The sequence below is a fragment of the Megascapheus bottae genome, chromosome 5 (assembly GCF_031878675.1).
Source record: "Megascapheus bottae isolate mThoBot1 chromosome 5, mThoBot2.hap1, whole genome shotgun sequence".
Taxonomy (NCBI): Eukaryota; Metazoa; Chordata; class Mammalia; order Rodentia; family Geomyidae; genus Megascapheus; species Megascapheus bottae.
This window is the reverse complement of record NC_143513.1, coordinates 84,302,456-84,324,527: the sequence shown is the minus strand read 5'-3', so window position 1 is coordinate 84,324,527 and position 22,072 is coordinate 84,302,456. Positions and strand designations below refer to the sequence as shown.

General features: G+C 43.7%; 1 protein-coding gene across 5 annotated transcripts in view; it reads right to left on the bottom strand.

Moving 5' to 3' along the window:
- Rbm33 (RNA binding motif protein 33) overlaps positions 1 to 22,072 on the bottom strand; it is an 87,236-nt gene that overhangs the window by 23,491 nt on the left and 41,673 nt on the right. For 4 of the 5 annotated variants that reach the window (XM_090333602.1, XM_090333603.1, XM_090333605.1 and 1 more), the window contains 5 exons: positions 19,209 to 19,491; positions 16,018 to 16,076; positions 4,060 to 4,192; positions 3,359 to 3,702; positions 1,823 to 2,101 (listed from right to left, as the gene is read on the bottom strand). In XM_090333602.1, the coding sequence (XP_090189728.1) occupies positions 1,823 to 2,101; positions 3,359 to 3,702; positions 4,060 to 4,192; positions 16,018 to 16,076; positions 19,209 to 19,491 (1,098 nt within the window). The remainder of the gene's footprint in view (positions 1 to 1,822; positions 2,102 to 3,358; positions 3,703 to 4,059; positions 4,193 to 16,017; positions 16,077 to 19,208; positions 19,492 to 22,072) is intronic. The other variant, XM_090333604.1, reaches the window with a different exon arrangement.

The window sequence follows — 22,072 nt, the reverse complement described above, 5'->3', positions numbered from 1 at the left end:
GAAGGCCACAGGCACAACCAAATTCTATCCAAGAAAGATTCTTGGTAACTTTCACCTTGGGACAGTGGGGGACTGAGCTCCAGTCCTTGTGGGTCCCTTTGCAAGGCTATTCAGGCTCCCGAGAGCTGTCTGCTAATACCTAACAGCATTGCTTCAGATGAAGAGGCAAGCATTAAGAAAACCGAGGAGCAGGGCAGGGAGTTTGGCCTAGTGATAAGAGTGCTTGCCTAGCATGCACGAAGACTGGGGTTCCATTCGTCTGTACCACATACATAGAGAAAAGGGGGGAAGTGACGCTGTGACTCCTGTGGTAGAGCTCCAGCCTTGAGAAAGTCCAAGGACAGTGCTCAGGCCGAGCTCAAGTCCAGGACTGGCAAAAAAGAAAAGAAAAATGAGGCACAAAGCAAGCCAGGAACATGCTTGAGGCTCAAGGGTCAAAAAAAAAAAAAGGACATGGGGGCCAGGAGTTTGTCCTAGGGGTAGAGTAGTTGCCTAGCATGCACGAAGACCCGGGTTCGATTCCTCGGTACCACATACATAGAAAAAAGCTGGAAGTGGTGCTGAGGCTCAAGTGGTAGAGTTCTAGCCTTGAGAAAGTCCAAGGACAGTGCTCAGGCCCTGAGCTCAAGCCCAGGACTGGCAAAAAAAAAAAAAAAAAAAAAAAAAAAAAAAAAACCCTCACAGTTCAGTTCAGACTTTCTAATGAGGAGCCACCCTGAAATACTTTTTCCTGAAAATAAAGTTGGTTATTTAATGGAGGACAAGGCAATGACTACTGTGCTCCTGTTTTCATAGAAATACATGACTTCCTACTTTCCTTTACTGCATGACAGCCATGTATGCATTTGCTGGTGGTACCTGAGAAGGCAAGACCAGAAACAGATACAGGTTACCTTCCCACAACTGAATGCAAGCACCTCAAAGGCAGGACTCTATCTCCTCTGTTTTCTGCTCTACATCCAGGACATTGAGTGGTGCCTGAGCAGGGAGCAAATGTTTCCTGTTTTCATTTATTAATTCATTCAGTGTCCAAGGAGACAAAAACAATCTTTGTGTCAAAAAGTAAGCCACTTTATTGGTGGTGGTGATATAGATTTTACTTTTGTTTTTGTGATTTTCTTATGGAGGACTAGAAAAGGTGACACAGAAAGGGAAGGAGGAAGGGTGAACAAGTGCAATCACGCTTTTCAAATTCTACTATGTGCAAAACGAACAGTGTAACTTGTGGGCAGGGATAGGAGGAGGACACTGGGGGAAATCAAAGGAGAAGGTGACACTGTCCCCAAAAAAGCAATATACGCATTACCTAACATGAAATGATGATCCTTCAATACCTTAATAATAACAAAATTATGTTTTAAAATAAATAAGCCACAGGGCAAGGGTAGAATGACTATCACCCAAAAGTACTTAAGTTACATGCGCACGAACAGCTCCTCCTCCTCCTCCTCCTCCCTCTGCCATCTTGTGGCTGGAACCCAGGGCCTGGGCACTGTTCCTGAGCTTCTTTTGCTCAAGGTTATCGCTCTACCACTACAGCCACAGTGCCACCTCTGGATTTTTTTGTTTATGTGGTCCTGAGGAACCAAACCCAGGGCTTCATGCAGGTGAGGCACTCTACCACTAAGCCATATTCCTAGCCCCCCATGACAGAATTTTCTAGGAAGGAGATGTCACTAATTTTTGTAGTCAAGACACTATTTCCTAATAACCATGATCCACTTTAGAAAATGTATAGCATACTAAAGTGGAAAAAAATCTAACTCAGAAATGACGCCCTCCGATTTCCACAAGTTGAGAGAGAGGAGACATTGATACTTACGTGGCGCAGGCCCTGGCGTGGGGCACACTGCATCCGAGTGTTACTGGGTTGAGGCTGGGCAGCCTGCACATGTGGGCGGAACTGTGGCTGGGACATGGGCATCAAGGGAGGGGGAGGAGCGGAGAGGTGGTGGTGGTGGGGAGGAGGGGGCTGGTGGGGAGGAGGGGGCTGGTGCGGGGGCTGCAGAGGGGGCTGGTGCTGATGGTGCTGGGGCTGTGGCGGCGGTGGCGGCTGGGGCTGCGGCTGATGAGGCGGTGGCAGGGGAGGATGCAGAGGCCCCTTCCGTTCCAAACAGAGAAAAGCAGTTGTTAACAGACTTCACCATGACCCAAGTCAACACTTCCTCACAAGCCTCCACACAGAGGATTTCACTTGTCATAACGTCACTAAAGACTGGCCGACGGTGATACTACTCTCCTGAATGCAGCCATAAACCAGCTCTATCCAGGTCTTTCCTGTCCAGAAAGAATCGGTCTGAAGGCCATCACTGGTGATGTGAATAAACAGACCGTCTCAGGTATGCGAGTTCCTCATCAGAACTGACCCCAGGGGAAGCTCTGTGACACGGGAGCAGCAACAAACAAAGTGAAAGACAACTGCTGACAAGTTACCCAGGGGAAAAGCGGGAGTATGAGGACTGTACTACTCCAAGACTGAACAAGTATCTACTTCTAGGTAACGGAAATACCTAATTTCCTTTTCTTAATCATAATTAGATTTTAACATGCCTCAGTGAAGACTGTATTTTTAATAAAAAGAATTTTTAAAAAAAACACAAAACACACATTGATTCAGAAGTAGACGCAGGGCTCAAATGGCTGCGCAGCGTACAAGCTAAGAAAGAAGACCTGAAGTTCAAGCTCCAGACTGACAAAATAATTAAATATGTAAAACTTTAAGCAACACAACAATGGCAACAACAGCAAGAACCTGTATTTAACCTTCGGTTAGCATCGTGCATCGAAGCCATTTACCTGCTTTGGCTTAGGCTCCTATACATTTCTACAGAGCTGACTCAAGTGCACCATCACTAAATAATTGTGAAGTGAAAAACAGGAAGAATGCTGGTAAGAGAGGAAAGTGTTCACTCCAGCCCAGGAGACACACCGACCAGCAGATGGCACACAAGTCTGTTGGACACTATGTGGGGGAGCAAGACTGCTGACTCGTATAGAGAAAGGAGGTCTTTCCTCTGAGCACTGTGGAATAATCTGGCAAGCACTACATTTACACAGGCAAGCCTTTTAAGGAATCTCATCATGGCAAACAAATACAGTGTCAAAACACATCTTGATTTTAATACTGTTCCAACCTTGGGGAAAAAAAAACAAAAACCTAATAGTGACATTTCTTAATGTTCTCCAAACGATAATCACTTCTCCCACCTCTCCTAGTATGAGCGAGATAATCAAATCTGTTATAAAGGTGTCTTTAAGCAAGTACAAACTAGTATACTGAAATAAAAAACTAAACCTCTAGTCATGCAACCCAGAGCCACATGCGCCTGGTTGTCCTAGGGCAGCTGGCGTTACACACCTGCAGGCTGGGCTGTGCAGGTGAGGGCAGGAAGGGCTGTCCAGGGCTGGGCAGGAACGGCTGTCTAGGAGGAATGAAAGGCCGAGAGGCTGCTGACCCTGGCTGACTGAAGTGCAGGATCCCCACTGGACCTGGGGGCTGCAAGGCTGGCCTTACGGGCCTTTCTCTCGGGAACACTGGCTGCTGTCCTTGCTGATTGAATGCTGGTCCCGGCTGCGTGAACGGTAAGGGGTTCTGAGCAGGAACGGGGTGGCTGCTGTTCAGTAGTGTGGGGGGAGGTGGCGGTGGAGGAGGACTTCGCTGCTCCAAGAAAAGATGACTGGGGAACCTTGGTTCACCTGAAACTGGACAATAAAAGAGAAAGACCACATATGTCTTAAGACAAGTAGTTCTGAAAGTGTCTTACTATGAGCAAAATTTGCAAGTATTGGAAGAGGATACTTAGAAATATTTCTAGCTTTTACGTCTTATTTCTAGATTGCTTTGCAGATCAGTTTCTATGAACAATTTCCTCCTCTGTGAGAAGGTCACATTTCAGATAGCAACACTGTCCAATGTTAGTGTCAGATGGGCAGATCTGCTATAGAACAAGCCCAATCCTGCTCATCACATGTCCAATCAGTGTGACTAGGAGCTGCTGAGGTGTGTCATCTAACGCAACCTCTCCACACCACCCCATTCCACCTTCTTCCACTGTGTACCTCCCAAGAAGAAAGGGTCTCGATCCTGTGGGGGGGGTGGGGCTCTCCACTGGTCCTGCAGAGGAAGTCGAGGGGGCTGGCTGAAACTGCTGGGAACAGGTCCAGGTGTATGCTGTGGAAATTCTGGTGGGCCCTAAAAAAGGGAGGGTGGTAAAAAACAGAATATCCTGTTATTTTCCAGAAGTGGACACAATCCCAAGCCATCCTCCATATCAACATGGACAACCTGACTTCACCTCATAAACCCCTATATGTGTATATAAATATCCACACATGCATATACAAACATTTTACAAAGTAATTCTGCTATAATGAAATGTTCCAAAATAAAAATGCATGTGTTTTCATATTACCAGAACACCAGGGAGATTATTATTTTACAGCTTGTTGAAATCTAATTATTGACCTTTTTCACTAATCCAATAAACTAAATTATCCACTTTGGACATTCATAACATTTATCTTCTCCAAGATGCTATTCTTTGTTATCTAACAAAAGCATAGCTACAGTTAGGATATTGTACCTGAAGCTACTTCACTTCCAAAAACAAAAAACAAAAAAGAGGAAATTCAATTTGTATTATAACAGAAAAATGTGGATATTATAAGTGTTACAGATTTTAAAAAACTGTCACCGATTAAAAGTTTTAAATTACTACATGTTTGCAGCAGAACTCTATAAAGAGGAAGTAAAACTGCTTCATTCTTCAGTTGGTCTTTTAATCATTCATGAAATTTTAAACTGCCACATTTCCCTAAGAAGCAACATCTAAAGAAACACTGCTCCAGAAAGAACTATTAACCACAACCAAATGAATCATTTCATTTTCACTGACTGCCAATCTTGAAACCTAGGTAGTACTGCCCCACTTTAAAAGGCACACTTGTTAATCATAAACTTCAAACTCTACTGCCTGTCATTTAATGCAACCTTACATTCTGTAACACTGCCTTTTCAGATTCCACATGCCTTCTGCCTCGGTTAAGAGCCAAAAAACTACAAAACAAACACTCCATAAGCTACAAGCCAGGAAGTCTACAAGCTACCCAAAATGATACCCCCCCCCAAAAAGGCACAACAACAGATAATCTGAATGTAACTAGTTGGAATTTATTGAACAATGGGGAATAGAGAACCCCAAACATCAAACTCCTGCAGTTGTAAGGATGTCAATTAAGACAAAACCAAAGTAGCAGATGTTAATGAAGAATCTAAGATTTGTAATTTAGCACACATGCAATATATTCTATATATTATCAGAAAGGCTTTTTAATAAATGTCAATCTAGGACTTCATCCCTCCAAGTATTTTGACACGGTAATTTTTTAGTATCTTTAATAAGATGACAGAAATTTTTTTTTTCATTTTTCATTCTTTTTGTGACCATCCTGGCGACTGAACTCAGGCCCTTCCACATGCTAAGGCAAGTACTCAGCTAGGTGAACTATACTCCTAAGGTAGGCTCTGCCATCCTTTTTCACTTTTTTGAAACAGGGTTTCCTACCTTTGCCTAAGATGGTCACGATCGAGTGTCCCAACCCCTGTGCAACTAGAATTCTATGTGAGTACCACCAGGCCTGCTTCTCAAAAACTTACAATTTCTAACACAGGTTAGAAATAAGTTGCATGGGGATCAGGTGTTGGTGGCTCACACCAGTAATCCTAGCTTCTAAGGAGTCTGAGATCTCAGGATAGAAGATCAAAGTCAGCTCTTATCTCCAGTTAACCTCAAGAAATGAAGTGGTGCTCTGGCTCCAGGGAGTAGGGTGGTAGCCTAGAGCTGAAGAGATCAGGGACCAGGACCAGGCCCAAAGTTCAAGCCCACCAAGGACAAAAAAATAAAATTAAATTTAAAAAAAAAAACGATCAAAGCCAGCCCCAAGACACAAAAGTCCATGAGGCTCTTATCTCCAATTAGCTACCATAAAACCTGAAGAGGCACTATGGCTCAAAGTGGTACAGCACTAGCCTTGAGCTAAAGAGCTCAGGGACAGCAACCAGGTCCAGAGTTCAAGAAGAATGGAAGGGAGGGAGGGAGGGCGAAAGGGAGAGGCTGCATGTGAAGTCCCAACTAATTTTGCCTATTTTCTTTCAGGACCAAATGTTATATTCTAAAATTATTTTTACTCTTTCATATGAAGTTAATTAAAATATAAGGTGTGTAACATCCCTATCCTTTGCCCTCTAAAGTACTGAGTGCCAAGATTACAAACATAAGCCACCATGCCCATTTTCTGAGATGTTTTTCAATAATCATAATTTCCTGATAAAAGATTCAGCATATTTCAAAAAGTATTTAAATGTTTCTTGAAGTATCGTCCTCTCATTTGTGGAAAGGCCAGACTAACTTCATGGTCTCCAACCCAAGCAAATTAGCAACTCTGACTGGCCAGGGTAGCTGTGTGAAGATGCACTGAGCTTGACTTCCTGGAGGAAAGGAGTCCAAAGGAGGGATTTACATAGTCCAGTACAAAAGAAATCAAGAAGGCACATTCAAATATGAGACCTGTGAAACAGCAGAGCAACCTTTTCTACTACTGAGTAGCTTCAAAGGGCAGTACACCAGTCCAAAACTAGCTGGTATCTGTGGACAATTTTAATGAAAACAAAACAAAACAAAACACTATTTATATAATGTTTTTAGCTGAAAAATAGGGAAAATAACAACCCCTATCTGAGACCCTTTCCCATCTTTAATGTGGTGGCAAGTGAGTACGCTTTTCAAGTAACTGACTCATAGTTACTGATTGCAGGACCACCTGACGTTGGTGAGCTGGGGTAGATTTCTATGTAATTTCATATGGCTGTCTTCTCCTCCTTCCTGGAAGATTCACTGCAGGTCACCGGGTACTTCTGTGAGTCACTAAAGGATGAAGCTGGCTCCTCTGCTGGTTGCAGCTCTCAGCAAAGCCAGCATTTGCTGGTTACTGACTCCCCTGGTTTTGCTCCTAATTACAACAAGCAGAAGGAGATCCTAACCCACCTGCCTTCATAGTTTCTTACGAAGCCAGACTTGGTTCTGCTTCTACTAGACTCAAGAGATCTAGAAGGATGTTGATTCGGTGTGAAATCTGCATCACTGGAAGGACCGTATGATTGACTGCAGGGCAGAGCTGGAAGTGTCACCTCAGTAGTTCTGATCATGTGGCTGAAGAGCTCTTGAGAAACTCCTATTCCCCCTCACTTACCTCCCTCCACCAGACAGCCGACACCAAGTCCTCAGAGAAGAGGTTTTCTCATTATAGATAAGGCAAAATGTAACTGTGAAAACACACTGGTTCCCACTCTGCCCTAAGTGGAAGGTCTGTTAAGTTTTTATTTGTCTCTGCCAGAGGTTGAGATCAAATTAAAGCACTCTTTCCTTAACTCCCTATGTCCTTTCCTCACACAAACAAACTCAATGACACTAATGTGTATAGTTCAATAAACCTTGAAACTGCATCACTTCCTGGGTCTCTAAATATCTGTACGGTTGTTCTTTTGTTTGTGTGCTTATCTGAACTCATGGCCTCAAGACTGCTTGGCTTTCTGCTCATAGTAGGAGCTCTATCACTTGGCTATACTTCCAGTCCTGCTTTTTGCTGATGATTGTAGAGTTGTAATCACAAAGATTTTTCTGACTGGGTTGCCTTCAATTTTTTGTTTTTTGTTTGTTTTGTTTTTGCCAGTCCTGAGGCTTGAGCTCAGGGCCTGAGCACTGTCCTTGGGCTTTCTCAAGGCTAGTGCTCTACCACTTGAGCCTCAGTACCACTTCCAGCTTTTCTATGTATGTGGCACTGAAGAATGGAACCCGGTCTTCGTGCATGCCAGGCAAGCACTCCACCACTAGACCACACTCCCAGCACACAGTGTGACATACAGGGAAGCCAGGATCTGGGATGACCATGAGCAGATCGCTGGGTATCATGATGGCTCACGCCTGTGACCCAAGCTATTCAGGAGACTGAAATCCAGGGTCCCCATTCAAAGCCAGCCCAGGCACTAAAAAGTTGATGAGACTCTTCTCTCCAATTAATCACCAGAAAATCAGGAGTACTGCTGTGGTTTAAGGGGTAGGGAGGTAGTCTTTCAGCTGAAGAGCTCAGGGACAGCGCCCAGAGTTGAAGTCCCACAACCGACCCCCTCACTCCCCCCAAAAAAGAACAGATCCACATTCTTCAGCTTCTCGGAAGAGAGGAAAAAAGGTAGGGATAGAGATTGCCTTTTCCTCTACAACTAATTCCTCTATTTTGAGACTACAACTCTCTTTGTTGAAGCATGAGTTATTCAGACAGTCTAGTGTCTTGCTTGCTCACTGGTCAAAGGCACAAAGATCCAGCCAGTCTTTCCAGCTCTACTGTAGAACAGAGTCCAATTCCTACAAGAGACAGAAAACTCCTTTTCCTCAAAAAATGGCATTTAGCACTAACTCCTCATGCTCCATATAACATCAACAAAAAAGCACTTTACAGGGTTAAGTCCTAAATGTAAATACAGATTGACAAATTAGGATTATGTGTTACAGTAGAAACTGCTTGAGGAAAAGTAAAAAACAGGAGAACGTCTGAACAGCAGAACTACCCATTTAGCATGTTGAATCTGCCCAAGTGATTAATGTCTGGGGATGGAACTTAACAGAAAAAAAAAAAAATAACGCCTTATGCAATGCTGAGCCAAGGGTTCCAAGCTATGAGATTAGTCTGTACCAAGGAATACTCCTGGACAGGACAATCGAGGGCCTTCTAGGTCACAGAGCCACAATCTAGACGCTGAGAAAGCTATCCTGATTTATGAGTACTGCTTCTCCAAGGAGTGCCTGACACAGTAGGAAAGAGAAGCAGGCTGCCTCAGGCTCACAACTCTAGATTAAGAACTTAAGCTCCAGGGCTTACCCCAAGGCCTGAGAGGAAGTTCAAGTCTTACCTGAAACTGCTCCATCCCTTTCCTGCTTCCTGGAGCCCTTCATAAATAACTGAGGTGACCAAATTTCCATCTGAGATTTGCTTCTACTGCCCTAAATCTTGTCCCAGTGACAATCACTCCAAAAGCCTCGGTGCCTGGGTGGTCTCCCAGGGTGGCACATGAAATTCATGCTAGCTCACTGAATTCTTGGGTGCCTAGGCTGGCACAGACCTGCTGGACTAGCCAGAACCTTCTCATTCTTGTGCAGAAAAAGAAAATCTTTTAGTTTTCAAGTCACTTTAGTTTTCTGTCACAAGCCCACTCAGATCCTCACACAACACAAGTCCCAAAGCTCAGCCAAGAACCAGATTAAATAGCCACTTTTCCTTGGTTGGAGAAGTTTGATTCTAAGTGTACCAGAAGATGATAGTACCAGATTCTAAGGGTCTACCATCAATGAATGGCAGTTTAGGAAATCCTGGCTTATGTAAACTGCTCTTTCCATCCAAGCACAGTGCTTTTGCTAGGATAAATCTGCCTTCAAAAAACTAGGGTTCCAAGATCTCATGTTCACTCGGTAAGTAATTTCTATTGTCTCCTGGGTATAAAGGATAATGAATTACCAACTTCCTCATACCAAATGCAGAAATTATTTTAAGACTGTTAGTGAGCTGTAACTATGTCACTTAACAAAATTGTGAGTACTTACTGTAATTTTATCTTTTGAAAGAAAAGACTAATCTTTCCAAATTATTGCTGTTTTCCTTTTCTTTACAGCCCTTTAAAACTCCAAGGTAAGAAATTACCATTCTCTGTCCTATAATTCTTACACAAATTGTATTTTCATTTTTTTGCAACTCTTGTTAATTACATGATGTTATCTATATTAATCCTGCTCAGGAAGAACTGATAATTTGGTTACAAAAAAAGAGATGGCAACTTTGCATAAATTGCTTAACACAAAGTTAATCGTATAAAGCTGAGAATAAAAAGGATTCAATAGCTATTATGTGACTTATCAGCTTCCTTAAAAGGGTCAGTTGGTATGTTTTAATAAGACTAATTAAATACCTTAACAATGTCATTGAAATTTCATGAATCTTTCAATAAATTATAACCTTCCTATATAACATGTTTTCATTTATTAATCTCACTTAAAATGCAAAGAACTACATAAGAAACCAATTGACACTTCAGAACACCTCTCAGTTCACTCTGATTAAATGGGTTAAACTCTAAGAATAAAGAGCACCAGTGACCCTGACATAATTAAAACTGCAGCCCTCTATCACACAATGTGTTAATCCTCTTATCTCAGTATTCTCCATAGACTTTTTTTCTTTTGGATTGTGCCTTGTTTAAATACCTACATTCATTTTCCTAGAAGGTATTTTTGTATTTGCACACACCCGGTAACCACTTTGGAGAAGTACATAGTCAAAGCCAACTAAGCTTCAGACTATAGGAAAAGAAAATACCACATGGATTTAATCAAAGCAAAGCTACTGAATTAATAAGCAAGGGAACCAGAAAACGTACTACAAATGGAAACTTTTTTTATACTCTGGCCAAACCTATCAAGAACTCCTCCGTTCTTTCAGAAGAGAAGCCATAGGCAGTTCTCATCAAGCTCCACACCCAGCTGCCCCAGCCAGGCCCTGCACTGTAGGTATAAATGCCCTACTCAGTACTTGGGGCAGATTTGCAGTATCATGGTACAGCTTCCCAAGAATCTGTCTTTAAAAATCAGCTTATTAAAGAGTACTTTTATATTTAGAGAACAGATACAGCCTAAGGATTAAGATGTATACAACCTCAGTTCCAATCCTGCACAGTAAGGTGAACTTAAGCCATTTATTCTTCTAAGACTCAGCTGTGAGTCATAACTTTTGCTTCATAAGCAAAAGTTTACTCTAAGCAAAATTCAATAATTACTCAAAAATGTTGTGCTCATCCTTAGGCTTTAAAGACTGTATTTCCTTAGTCTAAAAGACTGTATTTCCTCATTTAAAAAAGAAAGAAAGGGGGGGAGTTGAAGAGGGAGGGGAGAACTAGCCAGATGCTGGTGGGTCATACCTGTCATCCTAGCTATTCAGGAGCCTGAGATCTGAGGCTCAGTTTGAAGCTAGCCCAGATAAGAAAATCTGTGAGACTCTTACCTCCAATTAACCACCAGAAAACCAGTAGTGCTGTGGCTCAAAGTAACAGACCACTAGCCTTAAGCAAAAAAGCACAGGGACAGCACTTAGGCCTTAGTTCAAGCCCCATAACCAATAAAACTGAAAACTAAGCAACAACAAAGAATATTAAAAAGCAAAGCATTCAGGTGCCAGTGGCTAACACCTGTAATCGTAGCTACTCAGGAGGCTGAGGCAAAGACCTGAGACCAGCCGTGACAGGAAAGTCCGAGACATTCATCTCTAATTAACCATGAAAAGGCTGGGAGCAGGTGTGCAGAGCATCAGCCTTGTGCAAAAATGCTAAACAACCGAGGCCAAGGCCTTCAGTTCAAGCCCCAGTGTGTGTGAACACATACACGCATACACACGCACACAAAAGAAAAAAGGGGGAGGAGGAGAGAAAAAAAAGGTCATAGCAAGAGAAAGCGTAAGTCTGTGTTAAGTCCACAGTCCAACCTGCAGGTCCTTCCTGACAACCTATATTCACATGGATGTTTCTAGCCACTCTCTTAGGAATGAATGAACGAGCTGTGGTATCTCTATGCCCAGGAATAACACAGGGCAATTAATTACATTACAAAACAGGAGTCTTGGATTATGCTGCATAGAAAAGCCAACCAGCAAACAGAACGCCTGCAAGAATCCATTTATATCCCAAAACTACAGCATAACTGAAGAAAGCTGGGTCAAGTCCTGGGTAAGAGCAACACAGAATCTTTTGGTGACAACACTGTCTCTATAATCACTATGGCAATTACACAATAGTAGGCACAAGTAGAATCCACAGGAGGGTACATTAAGATGATTAAGTGAAAAAAATTCTAAACTTTTGGAAGTATTGGATTTTGATATTTTCAGACTCCCTTTCAAAGTTTATCTAAAAAAGTGCATTTATTTGGGAGAAAGAAAACAGGAGGATCAAAGCCAGCAGTCAACCCAGGCAACCACACCTCAGTAACCACAACAGAACTGGACACGGTGGCCCACACCCACCAGTCATCTCAGATAGGAGGACCACGGTCCAAGTACGAACCTAGGAGAAGCAAAAAAACTATTTGAAAAAATAACAAAAAGAAAGTGAGGGGGGTGTGACTCAAGGAGTAGAGTGCCTGCCAGGAAGGGAAAGGGAAACACACACACACACACCCCAAAAAGCACTCTTGGGGAATTACACTCCCGAAGACTTTTTTTTTTGCCAGTCCTGGGCTTGAGCTCAGGGCCTGAGCACTGTCCTTGGACTTTCTCAAGGCTAGAGCTCTACCACTTGAGCCTCAGCACCACTTCCGGCTTTTTTCTATGTATGTGGTACTGAGGAATTGAACCCGGGTCTTCGTGCATGCTAGGCAAGCACTCTACCCCTAGGACAAACTCCCAGTCCCCAAAGCCCTTTCTTTAATAGCTGTTGCCCCCTGTGTTTAGCTGCTCCTGCTGCTGCTGCTGCTGCTGGGAATTCATTGATATGATTGAATCTGATGGTATGATAATATATGGTAATCATGATTAATCAGAAACTCTGGAGCAAGTGCAGAATGTTGGGCATCATGTCACCTGCATTTTAAACTGCATTCTCTCCTTGCAAGCCTGACAGCGTTTGACAGCTGGAAGGATCTCCTACCACATTCTCCTGCTACTACTCGTAGATTTGATAAGAGAAAATGTCCATCATTCCTGCCCTATCTTAAGTGCTAATAATTACAAGTCATCACCAGCATGTTGTAAAAACAGTAAGCATTCAAAAGCAAGAGTTTCTTTCCTGGAGAGAATAAAGTCTGGTTTCTCATCTGCAAGAGCTACAATCAGACCAAAATGTGATTTAATGCAGCAGTCTTCTCAGACACGATTTGCATGAAATGGCATTCAGAACACATCCAGCAAGACTCAATCACCAGCACCTGACACAGCGTGTAGCAGCACAGCTATCTCTGTTACACTGCCATGCAGAGCAAGTGTGCACACCAACTTTCTCTGCTGGCTCCAGACAAGTAATAATACAACTGTTAAGAAGACTAATTCAAACACACAATTTTCATTCTGAACTTAAGCAAAGAGCACCAAGAAATTATTCAAGAGGGGCCGGGATGGGGGCTGCAAGTTTGGCCTAGTGGTAGAGTGCTTGCCTAGCATGCATGAAGACCTGGGATCGATTCCTAGGTACCACATACATAGCAAAAAGCCGGAAGTGGTGCTAAGGCTCAAGTGGTAGAGCGCTAGCCTTGAGAAAATCCAAGGACAGTGCTCAGGCCCTAAGCTCAAGCCCAGGACTGGCCAAAAAAAAAAAAAAAGAGGGGCCGGGAGTGTGGCCTAGTGGTAGAGTGCTTGCCCAGCATGCACAAAGACCCAGGTTCGATTCCTTGGTCCCACATACATAGAAAAAGCCGGAAGTGGTACTGAGGCTCAAGTGGTGGAGCTCTAGCCTTGAGAAAGCCCAAGGACAGTGCTCAGGCCCTGAGCTCAAGCCCTGGACTGGGGGGGGGGGGGGGGGGGAATTATTCAAGAGCCAAACTACGTGGCATTTAACTAGTTAACTAAAATATCAGCATTTGCTCAACGTAAACAATGCAAAAATCTGTTTTACATCCTGGGTCAAGAAAATCCAATGTAGATCTTGGAATTTACCCACAAACTAACAATTGGACAGAAAAGCAGCTTTCAAAATTTCAAATAACAGGGCCGGGAGTTTGGCCTAGTGGTTAAAGTGCTTGCCTAGCATGCACGAAGACCTGGGTTCAATTCCTTGGTACCACATATATAGAAAAAGCCTGAAGTGGTGCTGAGGCTCAAGTGGTAGAGCTCTAGCCTTGAGAAAATCCAAGGACAGTGCTCAGGCCCTAAGCTCAAGCCCAGGACTGGCCAAATAATTGACGTTTTAGTGATACATTTGTAAATAAACTTTTTTTTTTTTTTTTTTTTTTTTTTGCCAGTCCTGGGCTTAAACTCAGGGCCTGAGCACTGTCCTTGGACTTTCTCAAGGTTAGAGCTCTATCACTTGAGCCTCAGCACCACTTCCGGCTTTTTTTCTTCTATGTATGTGGTACGGAGGAATCAAACCCAGGTCTTCATGCATGCTAGGCAAGCACTCTACCACTAGGCCAAACCCCCGGCCCATGTAAATAAACTTTTAAAAACTACAGCTTGGAAGACAAACACATGAATTATGGATAAGCAGTAGGCTTAATAAATTCATATTTATGACAAAAATATCAGGGATGGCCTTTGAGGAAAAGAGAGCAATTAGACTATAAGCACATAAAACAAAAACATAAACTTTGAAAACAACGTTCAACTAGAAACAATCACAGAACCCGAGTATGAATCATTGCCTCATTCCTCTTCCCTACAAATACAATTGTGATGTTACCCTCGGCAGTCTGGAGCTGAAGCTGTTTCCTTACAATCTAATAACATTGAGTTTGAAAGTCTTTTTGCCAACTCTCATCAAATTGACAACTAAGCAAAGCAAAGTTTGCTGTGATCATCTGTTTCTCCAGTTTTAGGCCCCTTTAAATAAATTCTCATGCTTTGAGCATAGATTCTGTCCTATGAAAAGTTTCACAAAAAGTACACTCGTGCCCCTGCCCCTCCAGTTGAGTTAAATTCATGCTTATAAGATTATTCCGAGTCACCCCAACTGACTCATTTACATTGCAAAACACATTTTAATAAAATTGCTGAATTACATTGTTCTACATTTGTCCTGAAAACTGCAAGTGTTTTCCACGTTATTTTCATGATGCAGAGAAAACATGAAAATAAGTCTAATATGAGTTTAACACAGATGTTGACAACCCTAAAGGATGAGTACTCAAAATGCTGATACCAAGTGCATCAACTACTTCATCAGAAGAAATAGTTCCAAAGTCTAAAATCATGTTGTTGTGTCTGTTAGACAAGTGACCTGAATAGGGATTGGTACTCATTAAATAGCAACTAATAGTAACAAATCTTTACAACTAGACAAGTAATCTTAAAAACAAAACAACAACAAACAAACAAAAACTGAAAATACTGGAATAAGACCAACAAGAATCAAGTTTGGAAATCCTATAATTTATATGTAATAGCTACAAATCAAGAAAGCTTCTAAAGAATGCTCAGAGGCTTAAATCTAATACTGAGTGTATTTCTGAATAATTACTGGAATAATTACACATGTAGGGTGTCCATTTAAGCCAGTTTGGTAAATTCAATACATTAACTAATAAATTACCAATCAATTAGTCAAATGGGCTATGTACATATTTCCTGAAATATCAGACTGTTTTGTCTAAATTCTTTGCTTTACATATAAATGTCCATTTTTCCCCCACATTATTTTAAAGGGAATGTGCTCACTGCTGTAATAAAATCATGAACACAGACTACAAATCAAACAAGAATCCAGACGTATATATTTAAACAACCACATAAGGACATGTTTCTTCTAGTTACAGATGAAATCAGGAATACGTGCTTCATTTTCCATCTAATTTGAAGTAGACACTTTCACTAGAAGCATAAGACAAATTGCTCATTAAGACTCTGGAGGTTCTTTTACAAGGAAAGTAGAGAACCTCACTTTTATTCCCTACCATTGACATACATGCCTGTCGTGTCTGCATGTACATGCACCCTCTCCTAAGAGCCCTCCTGTCCCACTTAACAAGCAATAATAAAATGAGAATTCATATTCTTAAAGGTAAAAGGTACTCCCACAGATGATTCCGATCAACAAAATTACTTCCACTCTCAAAAACGCATTGATCTTAAGCATTTAACAAGCATGTTCTCTGCAGAGATTCCTGTTAATGTTTACCATTCATACAACTGTGTTGGGCTGGGCCCCTGTGCGGTATTAATAATATCTCCCAATGAGTGCATGTCTTCCTCATTAGAGGAGAAGGAGCAGCTGCTACTCACTGGAAATCTCTGGGGTCCCACGGCAGGCCTGGGTTGACTCGGAACTGGCAGCAAGGGCACTGCAAGAGAACACGTGCATTACAATCAGATCACTACAGGTCCACACCCATCGGAAGGATGGCAAAGTACAAATACTCACATAATCACATACTAGGTTCATATCTAAGCAATCAATATTTTTAATAACTCCATAAAAGGAGAGGAAAAAAATAATTATTTTTCAGTACACAGTAGCACAAGCTGAAGCTTAAATTTTAATTGAAAATTACTGCTTAGAATTTAAGTTTTTTACAACAAAGGATAAAATTCCTTTAAAATAAACAACTTATTTTCCAAACTCGTATCCAGGTTAGTAATCAAACTCCAAGTACACTTCCTACACTCATATACAAATTTCAATTCTCTAGAATCATGAGGGGGGAGAGGGAACAAGAGTGAGGGGAGAAGGAAGGAGGAGAGGAAGGGAAGAGAAAGGAGAGAGACAGAAAGAGGTAGAGAGGAAGGAAAGCAGGCTGAGAAAGTAAAACAGTACACCTTGGGAACTGGAGAAAAGGTCCAAAGACTCATGCAAAGGAAGGTCAAATAAACTATCTGTGATACTACAGTACAGTTTGACTTTTTCTTTTCAAACAAGCAGAACACACCCTGTACAATAAGAAAGAATCAAGTCATTTCCCACAACAGGAAAAGAAATGAGATTTAGCTGGGACTAAACTCTTTAAAGGGTACACTTCAGCAATCCCGATTCTGAAAGGCTCCCCACCTCCATGGGCAGGGGACAGGCAGAGAAGGTAACCCTATGTCTCAGTCCCGCTGAGTGGCCTAAGATAAACAGGTGAAGTCCTCTGAGGGTGGTCCAGACACTCTCAAGAGGGGTCCTAACTTCTGCACCCAGGCCAACCTGTCAGCAAAGGAGCTGTCAAAGGCTGCTCCCGCACTCTCACATTTCTTGTCTTTTGACTGGGACTTGAACTCAGTCTGAGCACTGTTCTTGGGTTTTCTCAAGGCTAGAGTTCTACCACTTGAGTCACAGCACCGTTTCTGGCTTTTTTTGTGTATGTGGTAGCCAGGTCTTCATGCATGCTAGGTAAGCATCCTACCACTACTCCACACTCCCGGCCCTTCTGACATTTCTCTACTGCATCTGCTGGAGGTACAGCCCTGGATACCAGACGTTCACCTTCATGCTCTGACAAAAAGCTGGCTTTCCTCGGATGCCTAAATGGCAACTCTTCCTCCACAGGCTTCTCACCAAAGATGGGTACCACCTTCCAGTCAGACTGCTGCTTTAAAACCCAGCAGACACTACTCCTGTACCACCAAGTTTGGCTTCTGGACTGCTACCACCATCTCCAGCAGCCTGCCTCTCAGTCTGTAGCCCTTTGTCTATCATCTTTTCTCCAGCCCACCTTCATGCACTGCCTTCTCTATTCCAGCTCTCCTTCTCCAGGACTGATTCGAACTTTAATCCCCTCACCATCTCCTCCACACAGACACATCCTTTATCATCATCTATGAGCCCTGCCCCCCACACTGCTTTGTAAACCTAAATGTCCATGTTAACTTAAGAGACAAGAGGTGAAGGCAGCAGGAGAGATGCTACCCATTCTCACTACTGTCATCAGTCCTGGAGGGCGACCACATGACTTCCCTCTCAGACCTCTCCATGTCCTACTCCCAATTTGACTTGAGACATTTTCACCCCCCACCCCTACCGCACTGCCGTCTGCTGCACTCACTGCCTCGACATACTGCCTGTCACGATGTTGTTCCTCTCACCTACCTCCAAGTGTGTGGTAAGATTCTCCCCATCTGAAGTAAAGATCCTCACTCTCCAGTAATCACTTCCTCCACCAACCACCAATAGCTCTGTTAATGACAACACTATTAAGCCTGTCCACCCACTGCCCTTCTGTTCTGCCCATGCACCCCCTTCCACTGAGTATGGATGGAAGCCTGCCTGCCCTCCTGACACCAGCCTCCTCAGTCCTGTCCTCCTGCCTAGCACCTCCACCAGACTCTCCCTTCATTTAAATGACTCAGGTCTCACAACCAATCAAGACCCTCCTGCAGAGCCCGAGATCTACCTCGTGCTGGCAATGCCCCCATTTGCATTTGGGCCAAGGCCCCAAATCTGAACTCACACAACAGCTACTTCCTCTACATCTGGGTGTGGTCTCAGGTTTAGCAGGTCCTGAACAGAATCCCCACCTCCCCCAGCTCAGCCCTCCATGTGCTTATACAATCCACTGGCACAGGCCTACCACCCCTTGCTCTTACTGTTGCCATGCCAACATGGGTTTCTCCTTTGCTCCCTGACTTCTACAGTTACTTCCCAACTAGATGCCTTCTTTCACCCTGGTCCCTCAAAGGCATACTCTGAAACACAGCAGTACAATGGTCCTCTCCAGACAAAAACCAGGCTGTGTCACTCCTCAGTACAAGCCAGGTTCTGAGGGTGGCTCCAACATGCCTGGACTGCATTCAGTGGTCTCTTAATTACTCAAACAAGAACAGGAATAAGCCCCTGGCTAATGCTCATCCCGACATCCGTGACCGGCTTGCCCGCCGGGAATCTCACTACCGTCCTGGCCTTCCCTTGATTCTCCTGTCCATGAAGTCCCTGACCCACCACCACCCTTTTCCTCTCACACCCTGCACCCAGAACTACCCATAGGCACTCCCATTACATTTCCTTGATGGACTGCCAGGCCATGAGGAAGCAGGGGCCTGACGAAAGTTTGCCACAGCCCATCTGCGGACCAGGACAAGCAAGATGGATGTGTAGATGTCCAGGTGAGCTGTGCTTCAGGTGAGTTTTCTCCACGGCCCCCGGGCTCCAGTGCCCTAGTTTTGTCACTTGTCAGATTACAAAAGTAATAACTGAAAGATAGCCAGGTTCCTCTGCCCAAGGAGGGGGGGAAGACAGGGACACACCACTGGCCATACTCTTCCCATGAGACACTCCAAGCACTACCTATAGGAGGATGCTTCACCCTGACAGTGTGCTCAGTACTGTCTGTCCTCTCTTTCAAGCACAAAGCAAGTCAGCAGAGGTAAATGTGCCCAAGTGAAGGGAGGCTTCACAAACCCAAGCCTGCAATGAGCCTGGCACCAAGGGCTCCTGCCCAACCCTCAAAGCCTGCAGAGGCACAAGCCACGGGTCTCCAACAACTGGACAGGACACATACCTTGAACAGGGGTCACCACGGTCCCTTTGAAGTGTGGGTTGATATGGATGTTCTTGGGCTGCTGCGGGGTCACGGGGGGCGGGGCGAGCATCATCCTCGGAGCCTCCATTGGTGGGGGCATATGCACACCCTGTGGTGGGGAGGGGTGGTGGGGGTGCTGCAGGGGGAGCAGAGGCTGGAGCTGCTGCTGCTGGAACAAACTTCTGATTGGCTGCTGCTGGGGTGGTGGCGGGGGTGGGGGTGGCTGTGGCTGTGGAGGAGGAATTAACCTCGGAGAGTGAGCCTACAAAACAAAATGAGACAAATTCACAGAAATCAACATTGAGCAGGGCATGGTGGCTCACCCCTGTAATTCTAGCTACTCAGGAGGGTGAGATCTGAGGATGGCAGCTCAAAGCCAGCTCAGGCACTAAAGAAATGAGACTCTTATCTCCAATTAATCTCGAGAAAATGGGAAGTGGGGCTTGGCTCAAGGGTAGGGTAGTAGCCTTGAGCTGAAGAGCTCAGGGACAGCGCCCAGGCCCAGGGATAGGGCAGCAGCCTTGAGCTGAAGAGCTCAGGGACAGCGCCCAGGCCAGAGTTCAAGCCCCATATCCGCCCCCACCCAAAACAAAACACTGAGAAGCAAAGGAATGCCGATGTATTATGAGCTTAATGCCAACGTTTTCATCTTAAATAGCTGTACAAAGAGGTTTCAATTCAACAGTTTATGAGAACCACACATCTTAATTAAGCAATGTCATCATTCTACTCTCATTGGTCTCAACCCCACCGGTCCCCTCAAGTTACCTAGTTCCATATTTACATGTGCACGCTCAAATACCAGCTATACTCACCTACCCTTTCTCTCCCCATTAGTCCCGCTTTCCTTCTTCTCCTACAACACAGGTTCCAGCTTCCTGGTACTTATTTTGTTAAAGTGTAGGTTAGTTGTTTAAAGGAGATACACCATTGCAATCCTCCCCTGTGTACATATAGTCAATTTGTTTGCCATATATGCCTATGGCCCTGCCTGTGTTTTTATGCAGGATTCTAACTTTGCTCTAGTTTCTACATGAGAGAAAACATGTACCCTTTGTCTCTCTGAACCTAACTGACTTCACTTGTTTTCCAGATCCATCTATTTCTCTGCAAATGACAATGTTATTCTTCCTGGTGGATGAGAACTGTGGATACAACATGGAGAGCAGTTTGGAGATTCCTCAAAAACTAGACATATAACTACCCTGTATGATCCAGTGATACCACTCCTATTTGCCCGAAGATCACATGTTAGAATAAAATAGAAACGCTGGATACTCAAACTCATTTGCAGCCATCTAGTTTAACAAGCAGATTCCCTTCAGAAATGCCAAACAATGGAGGGCTTCTGAGTTCTAAGTGAAAAGTGCAACCTGAGTGCTCCGAGGCCTTGGTGCCTGTGGTAACAGGGTGACCACTTACAACCGTGTGAGATGGAGTATGCTAACATCAAAGAACCCCAGCCACAGTAAAAAGTGAATGAATGGACCACAGTCCAAGAGGAACAATGAGTAGAACTGAGACTACACCACATGTAGCAGCATTGCATTGGCTAGCCTATCCTGCCTCTGGGAAACATTTTCCAAAGACTCCAGAGCCAGCTTAAATTCACATTCTACCCACTCCCAGGATCTGTGCTTTTCTCTTACTCCTCACCCTATAATGTACACATGACTGCGGGGAACTGGCTTATCTTTTTCATTTTTGTTCTGTCCCCACCAAGAATACGCCCCAGTTGACACAGGGACACCCATGGTGTCAACCACATAATTTAAGAGCATAGTAGTATAAAACCAAGATCCTAAGTGGGTTTTGTTTTTTGGGTGAGTGAATCCAGTACTTCGTATTAAACGTCAAGCTTCCAGCAAACACTCTATGACAGTCCTCTTGCTTTCATTTGTTTCTTGAACTTCCATTCTCCCAACATGTTCTGAGAGGCTGGACTTAATATGTGTGTGCCACTATATCTAGCATTCCCCCCCCCCCTTTCCTTTTGGGTCCTATTATATTGCCAAGGCTAACTTCAAACACTATGTAATCCAGGTTGGCTATGAACTTGTGATTTTCCTATTTTAGCCTTTAGAGCACTAGGACTATAGACACATACATTACACCCTGCTGTGTGGTTTTAAATGAATGTGGTTTAGGCCATATACAACAGCCAGGTGCAGAATTACAAGAACAACTGAAAATGTACCTCTAGAGAAACCAGACAGGGAAAGAGGTTGGGTGCAGATGAGACTCATACAGAGATGGCAGATGATGGAAAGAAATCTACTCAGAGGAAAGAAGAAAGTAAACCCTAAAAATAACAAGAGGAATTTCAAAAGAGATTTTAAATGTTCTCACACACACAAAAAAACAGGAGCCAGGGGTGTGGCCTAGTATGTATGAAACCTTGGGTTTGATTCCTAGGTACCACAAACACAGAAAAATCCAGACATGGTGCCGTGGCTCAAGCAGTAGAGTGCTAGCTTTGCGAAAGCTCAAGGACAGTACCCAGGTCCCGAATTCAAGTCCCTGGACTGGCAAAAAATAATAAACTCATTCATTTTTTGGAGGGGAGAAAACAGTAAGAATATAGGGTAATGGAGCTATAGTAACTACTTTGATATAATCTCTATATATTGTACACATTTTATAACACTACCCTATATGGAATAGAGGGAAGGAGAAAGGGAAAAAGGAAGAAGAGAAAGGGACACTTTTAGAAGACAGTATACCCAAAAAGAGACTCTGTCTAGCAGCGGGAGAGGAGACCAGTGCTCAGGGTCATGCTGATGGTGGGGGGAGTTGGCTGCTCTTCCCTTAAAAGTAGTTATAGGGTGTAGTTTATCTGTGAC